At 41.3% G+C, this 10,969-nt stretch overlaps 1 protein-coding gene across 1 annotated transcript; it reads left to right on the forward strand.

Annotated features, from left to right (window-relative positions):
• The first annotated feature begins 5,526 nt into the window (after nucleotides 1–5,526).
• BEX1 (brain expressed X-linked 1) lies at nucleotides 5,527–7,074 on the forward strand. Its single transcript, XM_021079941.2, has 3 exons — nucleotides 5,527–5,647; nucleotides 6,002–6,089; nucleotides 6,443–7,074. Exon 3 carries the CDS (start codon nucleotides 6,448–6,450, stop codon nucleotides 6,832–6,834), a length of 387 nt encoding a protein of 128 aa, XP_020935600.2. The 5' UTR covers nucleotides 5,527–5,647; nucleotides 6,002–6,089; nucleotides 6,443–6,447; the 3' UTR covers nucleotides 6,835–7,074.
• The last annotated feature ends 3,895 nt before the right edge of the window (nucleotides 7,075–10,969 follow it).

Consider the following 10,969-nt stretch of genomic DNA (forward strand, 5'->3'; position numbering starts at 1 on the left):
CATTCTAAGCTTGTTTCTTTTTTGTTTATAAATCTTTTATTGAAGTGTAGTTGAATACTGCTCTATAGTGTTTAAGGTGTAGAGCAAAGTGATTCAGTTATATATATATATTAATTTTCAAACTCTTTTCCATTATCATTGATTACAAGATATTGAATATAGTTCCCTGTGCTATACAGTAGGTCCTCGTTATTTAACTATTTTATATACTAGTGTGTATATGTTAATCCCAAACTCCTAATTTATCTCCCCCCCCTTTCCCTGTTGGTAACTATAAGTTCGTTTTCTAAGTCTGTGAGTCTGTTTCTGTTTTATAAATAAGTTCACTTGTATCATATTTTAGATTCCACATGTAAGTAATATTATGATATTTGCCTTTCTCTGTCTGGCTTACATCACTTAGTATGATAATCTCTTGGTCCATCCATGTTGCTGCACATGGCATTATTTCATTCTATTTATAGCTGAATATATTCATATATATATACCACATCTTTATCCATTCATCTGTCAAACTTGTTTCTGAAGTTTATCACAGTAAACTATTTTTGGATGAAGATCGTATGCCCCATAACCTGCAAGTAGGGGGTTATGAACAACTAGGGGGTTATGCACATCTCTCCAACCCAGATGGAAGGACCCTTATCAGGTACTCTTAAATAGTTCATGTCAGTGAAATTGAAGGGGATTAACTCTTGGATTTATAGTTCCCACTCAGAAAGGGCCTCTGCACTGGACTTGTCTATAGAGAGGGCTATTGACCTCTCAAATCCACCTTAAAACAATGCTGAAGCAGAGGAGAAACTAATGATCAGAATGAGGAGAAGATGACATCTGGAGTAGATACCTGACCCAAGATGTTGGACCAGGTCTGTATACCAATTGCTTTGATAATTGCTCATGCTTTTGCTTATGAACCAAATGTATTTCTTTCTTGGGCTCAATCATATACAAGTTTCCAAAATCAATTAAATTTTTGGGTTTATGTTCAATTACCTATATCCAGTACTTCTAGGTCACCTCAGTGGATTTCTCTTCTCCAAGGCTCTAATTGGATGGCTCTTATGAAATTTATTCTGGAAGAAAAATGTTACAGTTCTGTTCAGGCTACTATTTGTTGATATCACTAGATGGAGTCCCCTCATTTAGCAATCAACCATACTTGCTCTGACCATGACCACAAATTTCAGTCAAAAAATATAACCTCCATGTTATGGGATTGATTTATATGGTTAACACCAGACCACAGTCATTTAAGTTCAATGGCCTTCCTTGTGTTGGAAAAAATTAAACCATACTAAAGATAATCAGCCTAATAACACTAGGAAATTGGGCTACGTGGCTTATGAACAATCCCAATATATCATTTCCCTTAAAGATAAGGATCACTAAGTCAGATATTCTGGGGATATACTGGGATGCACCTAGTAAAAATTATTGGCTTAAATTCTTACTTATGACTTTATTAATGCTTCTAGCTATATTACTTGTATTCTACCTATTTTACAAGATAGTTTTTCTTGCATTACCAAATGTGTGACTATGCCTCTGATAAAATGATGACTAGATGACTTGAAATGATTGACCAAATATATCATTTTATAAGGTCAATGACTGTAATAGTATAACTCTAGATATGAGAAGAATCAATGAGAGGGAGTCATTTCCTGGACCATAGAAGACTAGTAAGACAGGTGGTCTAGAGATTTTAGCTACTGTTAATAGGGCCTAGTCTAGTAATAGCACAGTGAGTGGACTATCAATGAAATCCTGGCTTGACCTAACAATGAACACTCCTAGCTCTGTGGGACAAAATGGTCATGAAATGCCTCCTAAAAATGGTCATGAAATGTCTCCTAAACCGTGGTCAAGACCGTGGAGGTGAGGTAGGCAGCACTAACAACAACAACAAAAAAGTCACTCTCCATCTCTTTCTATAAGAATGAAGTCACTTAGCCTCTGCAGTCACTGACCTTTAATATGTCCCAAAAGGAGTTCAGGGCAGAGATCAGGAATGCGGCATTCTGTGCTCTGGGAAAACTGGCAAAACAGGCCTTCAGATAATTAAGTATTTTCAGGAGAAAATTTTTATGAACCCAATTTCTTGCATCTTCTCATATCTAGAAAAGAACTTAAATCATTAATGGAGACATAGCAGCAATCTTCCTATGACTAGAGGCAACTTTTACTGAGATGTGTGCTTGGTTGCATGTACCCTCTTCTCCAAAATCACTACCTCTTCACTCCCCCACTACCTCTTCAGAGCAGTTCCTCAAAGCTATCTGAGAGGCTCTCTCCTGGGCCACAATCCTTAGTAAGTCCCCAAGTAAAATTGAACTCACAGCGCTCACATTGTGAACTTTTTATCAGTCGACAATTCATGCCCACTAATGTGAGTGGAATCAAAATTTCAGATAATGCCAAATGGTGAGGATGTAGCAAATTCAGAATTCTAACATAGTGTTGGTAGGAATGTGAAATGGTTAACCACCTTGGAAAACAATTTGGCAGTTCCTCAAATGATTAATCATATTGTTGCCATGAACTTTGAAAACATGCTAAATGAAGGAGCCGGCCCTCAAAGAATACGTATTACATGGTTTCACTTATATGAAAAGTCAAGTATGGAGAAATATATAGAGATAGAAAGCATGTTGAGTTGTTTTGGCCTGGAGAAGATGGGAGGATAGGAGAGTGATAGTTAAAGAGTACAAGTTCCTTTTTGAGGTGATGAAAATGTGCTACAATTGACATGGTAATGGTTGTACATACCAGTGATGACAATAAAAATCGTTGAATTGTATATTTTAAATGGGCAAATCTTATGATCTTATGGTATGTGGATTACAGATTCATGGTACCTTTTTTTTTTTTTTTTTTTTTTTTGCTTTTTAGGGCCACTCCTATGGCATATGGAGGCTCCCAGGCTAGGGGTGTAATCAGAGCTACAGTTGCCAGCCTATGCCACAGCCACAATGATGCCACATCTGAGCCATGTCTGCAACCTACACCACAGCTCACAGCAATGCCGGATCCTTAACCTACTGAGCGAGGTCAGGGATCAAACCCACAACCTCATGGTTCCCAGTTGGATTTGTTTCTGCTGCGCTATGATGGGAACTCTCATGATAGTATTTTTAAAACACATACATGGAGTCTTAGCCAGATTTGGTTATTAACTGAATATGAGAGACCGTAAAGAAAAATTCAAGGATGATGGCCAAATTCTGGGTTGGCCATTGGGTGGATGCTAAGGCTGAAAACAAAGGGAAAAAAGCAGGTCTAAGGTGAGAATAAATGACTGCAGTCAGTGAGACAGCATATAGAGAGAATTTTAACTTTTTGAGGGGCAAAGAATCATATCCTCTTTTGAGAATCTGCCAGGGATGATAGCCTTTCTATCAAAAAAAGGTGAATATATTAACAAAAAAATGAATATATTACCACTACCACCCTCATACAGATAATTTCGTATAACATTTAAGGTGTTCCACAGACTTCTGTGTTTGAATATCTAAATCGAAAGTTGTCAGCAGAGAATGTTCCTTGGACACTGGCATAAGTGAGGGTGGATATGTACTGGCAGATGGTGACCATGCAGCAAGGGTGTGTGAATGCCCTGGAGGTGAGGAGTTTAGGGTGAGGATCCCAGCTCTCTGTACTTTCAAAGCCAGCTGAGAGATGGCAAGAAAGTCCAAAGGAGGGTTCAACATGGATAAGGTGAAAAAAAAAAGTAAAAGAGAGAGCAGGCAGACTTGGAAGGCTCTGAATTACTTCTTTGCAATTACTCAATTACTTCTCTACAGTTCTTGGAATCCCCCACCACAGAGGTATAGAGGAGCCCCATCCAGTTTCTAGTAGGAGAACAAATTCCTTATCCATCTAGGAGATAAGTCACTAGGTAGGAATTTGGGGAAGAAATCAAGGAAAGGAATCAATGGAATTTATTCAGGTCAAGACCTTGGTCATCTGTCCATCTATCTTTATCTATCTATCTATCTATCTATCTATCTATCTATCTATTTTTTTCTCTTTAAGGCTGAACCCACAGCATATGGATGTTCCCAGGCTAGGGTTCGAATTGGAGCTACAGCTGCTGGCCTACACCACAGCCAATGCACACCAGATCCAAGCCAAGTCTGAGACCCACAGCTCATGGCAAAGCCAGATCCTTAACCCATTGAGTGAGGCCAGGGAGGAAACCTGCATCATCATGGATACTAGTCAGTTTCATAACCTGCTAAGCCACAACGGGAACTCCCTGTCCATCTATATTTTTGAAGTAAGCAGCAGTCAGGAGACTGAGTAGGAAATGAGAGGATCTGGAATGTGGTAGCAGGAAGACCAGCCCCCTTCCCCCTCTTGACAAGGCAGGGGTGATGTGACTATCTCTGCATCCCTCAACCTACCTCAGCATCACAGGTCTTCCCTTTGCTTAGATCTTTAAAACCATCTTTAATAATAGTGGTTAAATTTCAGCAGATGACTTCAGTTGCCAAGCAAATGTTTTATTTAATGAACATTTATTAGAATAGAATAAAATATAAATGTTTATTAATAAAACTTGAAATTTGTCCCAGAAGGGAAAAAAATGTAGATTATTTACATAAAATATCCAAGATTAGACAATCAGACTTATTCCTGAAGATTTACTTCACTGACCATTTTCTTTCTTTTTTTTCTTTTCTTTTTTCTTTTTAGTGCCGCATCTGCCGCATGTGGAAGTTCCCAGGCTGGGGGTCAAATAGGAATTGCAGCTGTCCGCCTACCCTACCGCCATGGCAACACTGTATCCAAGCAGCATCTGCAACCTAGAGGACAGCTTGGCTGCATCCTTAAACCATCGAGTTAGGCCAGGGACAGAACACACATCCTCATGGATCCTAGTCGGATTCTTAACCGGCAAAGCCACAATTGGAACGCCTCACAGATCCTTTTCAAAATACCTACTGTGTTCAGGAGGCTTCCCCCCCCCCCCTTTTTTTCATTCCACAAAAATTTGAAACAAGCTAGAATGTTCTAAAAATGAAGTTGTGTGGAGCCCAGAGAAAATATTTTTTCTGCGTGGTGGAAGAGAACATAAACAATGACAGGGTTTTTTCTTTCCCCAACTTGAAACATGTCTTTTAAAAATGAAAATTCTTAATTTTCAGTTTTTTGAAGCATACTGATTTTTAAACTGCAAAAAGAGAGAAATTACTAGGAAGCAAATATACAGCTAGGGAGAACAGTAGAAAAGGGCAGAAAAGGCCAGTCATTGACAAGGCCCTGGAGTGGTGGGAAGGAAGATGCAGACCCTCCCTGGTAACAAGAGAAGGGCAAACTCCAACCGCAGGGCTGTGATGCCACTTGTGGGCCCTCAGATTGGACAGGAGAGAAATGAATGACGGGGCCTCGAGCACAGCTGGGTGGTGGGGGAGATCGTGCCTGCGGAGGTGGAGGGGAGGGTCCTGTTGAACTCCCCGCCAGCCCGGGGGCGGAGAGGGGGCTGTGGGAGGGCGAGCTCGGCGGTGACGCGAGGCCGTCACGTGACCGGGAGCTGCAGAGCGACGCAGCCTTCGGAGCAGTCGTCACTCCTGTCTGGGTACCAGCTCCCCGCTGCCCTGCGCACGGCGGGCTGGCATCAGGCCCGGGGAAAGCCGAGCAGGTAAGGGCCCCGGGGCCCGCGCGCTGACGCAGGGCAGCAGCGGACCGCCGAACCCAGAGACCCGCGCGGGGGATCAGCGCGGCGAGTCCCGGCCAGCTCTCTCCACACCCTTGCTTTCTTGAGAACAGAAATAGAGGCCCTCCTGGGGTTGGAGTGCAGGGGCCACAGGGTTTCTGGGAGGGCAGCAGAGCAGCTAAGAGCGATGGGAAATCATTCCCAGTTCCTGCAGGTGAACCGGGGGAGGGGGGGGAGGGGAGGGGAGTAGGGTGGCTGAGGGCGGGGGCAGCCGAGGAGGAGGGGAGCGGTACGTCGGAGCCGAGCGCTTGTCAGCAGTACTTTGTCCCTCTATCCCAGCCTTCTGCAGGTCCGCGAGTCTGTCAAGTGTTGCTGCGACGCACTTGCACCGAGAATCAGGAGGAGGAGACAGCAAGGATAGGCCCAGGTGGGTGCAGGGGGCAGTGAGGCTGAGGGTGCAGAGCCCAGTCATACCCCCTCCCTACTCCCGCCCCCCCCCCCCCGTCCTCCATTTTGGTGTCTGAAGAGGCCTGGAGGATGGATCTGTAGGGAAAATGGTGGGCTTGGGAGGAGGGAGGGGGAAAAAAGTGAGAGGGAAGGGGGGGAGGGCTCGAATTTGGGGCCCCCTAGAGGGCGCGCAAAGCCTTTCAGGAGGGAAATGAAATTTAAAAAATAGCACTTGACATCCAGACCTCTAAAAGATGACTAGCAAGGCCTCTGTCCTCGGTGCTGATCTGTCCACCAAAAAAGCAGTCCTTTCTCTTATCTCCTGTCTCCTAGGAGCAATGGCGTCCAAAGAGGAACAAGTGCTAAAAAATTTCAGCATGGAAAATGCCAACGAGGGAAATGAAAAAAAAGAAGAAAAGGGGCAAGATGCTAATAAAGGAGAGCCTTTGGCCCTCCCTGTGGAAGCTGGTGATAATTGCGTACCTAGAGGAAATCGTAGGCGGTTCCGTGTGAGGCAGCCTATCCTGCAGTATAGATGGGATATGACGCAGAGGCTTGGAGAGCCACAGGCAAGGATGAGAGAAGAGAATATGGAAAGGATTGGGGAGGAGGTGAGGCTGCTGATGGAAAAGCTGAGGGAAAAGCAGTTGAGTCATAGTCTTCGGGCAGTTAGCACTGACCCCCCTCACCATGACCATCACGATGAGTTTTGCCTTATGCCTTAAATCCTAATGTTTTCCCTGAAGTTAATGAGACACACCTACTTCGTAAACTTAAATATTCATGATGTACCTTTGTTGTAAGCCTTTTGATGTCTGTCATTTCTGGTGGACCTCATACTATCAACTTCTAGTTGAATGTGTTTTTGACCCAGTCTGTAAGATTTTGTTAGCAGAATTTTACCTATTGCATGGCAAGATGCTTATTATATATTGTGAAGTTAATAAAGCAGTTTTAAAAAGCAATCTCTGTATGTATTCTTTTTATCTCTAATATATAATACACGAAGAGAAAAATGCTAAAATTAAAAGTACCAGAGGATTAATACAGGGACTCATTTCTTTTATAATTTCTGCAGGTTGAGAAAACATGAAAACTATTTTTAATGGCTTTATGAGAGCAGAGGGTCACTTAATATTTGGTCACAAAATTTGGATCTTTTAGCCAGATGAATAAACCCAGGAATTCTTTATAAATTAGGGGCTATATTTGCTTCACATGATTGTGAAATAGGGTCAGGAGTGTGTGAGCTGTGTTTACCTATTTTTGCCCCCACCTCTACTTATTAAGCAAGACCCCCCCCCCACCTCTGGTCAGGTTTTCCCTTCAAATATTTAGCAGAGTCTCCAAAGATAGATCTCACCAGTCCCATATCATCATCCTCAGGACTGCAATTTCCTGCCTCACAAAAGGTAGGCACTTTACAAAATACAATTAATAACGATTGAGTCAGGGGCTTTTGAGTTCTCGTCTCAGTTCAGTCCCTAAATAAAATAACCTTGGATATGTAATTTCAATTCTCTAGACGAGATTACTTGCAATTCCTAAAGGAACACTATTCATTTAATAATGTCCTAGTATTTCTAAATGTATGCTGATCAGTCACCTGATACCTGAGAATTACCCTGAGAACTTCCTTGAAAATGTCCCACCTGAAATCTGAATGGCGCGCCAGAACTTTCATTTTTTAGCCAACTTTCCTGGTGATTCTGTTGCACATTAATGTCTAAAAACCTACCGGTATATATGCATAGATTATGGTCTCAATTCTTAAATAGGGACTGTAATAATCAGGAAAACATAAAGATAACTGAAATCAGTGGAGAGAAGCATTAAAATGCAAAAGATGAGAAAATGTAAAAGACTTTTAAATTGACTACATAAAAATTACAATTGAAAGTATGTATGGTAAAAAGTTAACAGTGGTTAGCTCTTGTGGGATAGTGGGTGACTTTTTTCTTTGTACTCAACTATACTTTTTAAAGGAATATGGATGAGGTCCTACCATACAGCACAGGGAACTATATCCAATTTATTGGGGTAGAACATGATGGAAGACAGTATGAGAAAAAGTATACACACACACACACACACACACACACACACTCACACATATATATGACTGGGTCACTGCTGTACAGTAGAAATTGATACAATACTGTAAATCAATTATACTCTAATAAACATTAAAAAATAGGAGTTCCTGTCGTGGCGCAGTGGTTAACGAATCCGACTAGGAACCATGAGGTTGCGGGTTCGGTCCCTGCCCTTGCTCAGTGGGTTAACGATCCGGCGTTGCCGTGAGCTGTGGTGTAGGTTGCAGACGCGGCTCGGATCCCGCGTTGCTGTGGCTCTGGCGTAGGCCGGTGGCTACAGCTCCGATTCAACCCCTAGCCTGGGAACCTCCATATGCCGCGGGAGCGGCCCAAGAAATAGCAACAACAACAACAACAAAAAAGACAAAAGACAAAAAAAAAAAAAAGTAAAAGCCAATAATAGATCCAGATCCAAAGAACACTTCAGTGAGCTTATAAATGCAATAGAGTCACTTTGAAAATTCTCATTGACAGAAAGATATGTAGATTTCAAATTACTCATGGATACAGTATTCATATCCTGGTTTAGTTGTCTCTTCCTGAATGCAGGCAAAATAACTAAAACTCACTTCTAATCCATAGAACACAACGAAAAGTGGTGTGATGTCACTTCTGTGATTGTGTTACAGAAGATTATGACTTCTGTCTTTCTAGGAGACTCTGTCTTCATCCTGTGCCTCCTTGCTGGCTTTTATGAAAGAAACTGCCATGTTGGAGAGGCCCATGTGGCAAAGAACTGAGAGTGTCTTACAGCCAACAGGCAGTGAGGAACTAAAACCCTCAGTCTTATAGCCCTCGAGGAAGTGAATCCTGACAAAAAACATAAATGAGTTTGGAAGCAGATCCTTCCTTACTCAAGCTGTCAAATAAGACCCTGGCCCTGGCTAACTTATCGATTGCAAATTTGTAAAAGACCCCAAGGCAGAAAACAGACAAGGAACACTCAGACTTCTGATTCACAGAATTTCTGGGATAATAAATGTGTGTGGTTTTAAATTGCTAAGTTTTGGGGTAATTTGTTACACAACAGCAGGTAGCAGGAGTTCCTGCTAAGACGCAGTGGGTTAAAGGTCTAGGGTTGTCTCTGCAGCAGGTCAGGTTTCTGCTGAGGCACAGTGGGTTAAGGATCCGGTGTTGCTGCAGCTGTGGTATAGGTCGCAGCTGTGGCTGGGATTCAATCCCTGGCCTGGGAGCTTCCAAAGCCATGGGGACAGCCAAAAAAAACCAAAAACCAAAAAACAAAAAACAAAACCCTGCAAAAACACCCCACAAAGAAACAAAACATAGGTAGCTGATACAGTATACATCTCTAAAAGATAATGATGCTTTTAAAACATAACCATGATATCATAATCACAAATAAATGTGGGAAACGATTATTTAACATCTAGTCATGGTTTAGATTACAATGGCCTCATATTTTTTAATCCCATCTATATAAACTAACAAAGACTAAATTGGGTTCCTGAGCAATGCTATTGGCTTTGTTAGGTAGCAAATGACAGGGAAAAACCTAATGTAAACTTTTCTATTGGGAAGCTAACAGGAGTGTGGGTTTGAAAAAGAGTCTCACATCCAACACAGACATGAAGTCACAGACTGAAAAATCTAGCAGATGTTAAGAGATAAACTGGTCTGTTAAAATACAGGGTAGAGTGAGGGTCAGGAAGGGGCATCACAAAGACAACTTCATAATCCAAAATAGTCATTTGAGCTTCTGACACCTGCTTCGCAGTAGTCTTGGAAAACAATTCTATTTAACCAAATTTGCCAAATAGCCTGTTTAACTCTAGAAAGAAAAGCATTGGATAGAAAGAGTGGCTGTCAGGCTTACAAAGTTGGAAAGATGCAGGCAGAAAGCATCAGATTACCAATAACTCTTTTGGTTGAGCAAATAATTGCAAGAAAAATTTCTCTTACTGTGTTACAGTTAGAGGGAGCATGGGACTGAGATAACAGGATGAACAAGCATGTTTATGAAACCATTTTATCATCTAGTTTGAGTGAATAAGGAGTATGTTACCAAGAAGTTTTTTTTTTCAAGAAACAAAAAATTTGGAGGACTAATATAAGTACATGGGGGATATAATTTGTGGGTCACCAAGACCTCAAATCTTGAAAATGAGGATGCCCTCTGAGAGTTATAAATAGATAAATCTGACAGATGATGAACATGGCTTTCCATTTCTATGAATAACACAAGAAATTATCTGTGAATATGATATTGAAAAGGTTGGGAAGATCTACTACTTCAGTTAGCATTGTTTGGGAATTGTCCAATGGAGGCAGGGCCATGGAATTGCTTCATGAAGGAAAATAATAATATACCTATGTGAAGTAGGTTCTTGGAATTCCTTTAAGCAATTTGAAGTTAAAATGGGTAGAAGTCCAACGGAACATTTTAGAAGATTTTAAGGAAGAAAATTATGAAATAGATGGCATAAATATGGCATAAGAGATAAGGAAACATACAAAAAAAAGGGCAAATGAGCTGGAGTGGGTTCTGACCATAATATTCAGAAGGCCTGGTGAGGAAAATGTATTCAGCAATGATATGAATTAACGCATACTCAAGATACTAAAAATAGATCTCTTTAAGAAGAGTAAACAGTGATTTCAGTTCATGCATGACTGGAAATAAAGTTGTCTTCTGAATGTCAAAGTAAAATTCACCACACACACTATGAATCAAAGTAATAAGCTAAAATAGTTAATGTAAAAGTTTGAGTTCAAGAAAATAACAGTATTTAGAAAACCAAAGGAA

Source organism: Sus scrofa, chromosome X (genome assembly GCF_054392235.1).
Source record: "Sus scrofa isolate SSC_HxYL_T2T_F1_AM1 chromosome X, Sscrofa_HxYL_maternal_Yorkshire_Landrace_v2.0, whole genome shotgun sequence".
Classification (NCBI taxonomy): Eukaryota; Metazoa; Chordata; class Mammalia; order Artiodactyla; family Suidae; genus Sus; species Sus scrofa.

Bases quoted from the DNA above. Each gene is read 5' to 3' on its own strand.
- BEX1 (XM_021079941.2), top strand. From the start codon at position 6,448: ATGGCGTCCAAAGAGGAACAAGTGCTAAAAAATTTCAGCATGGAAAAT.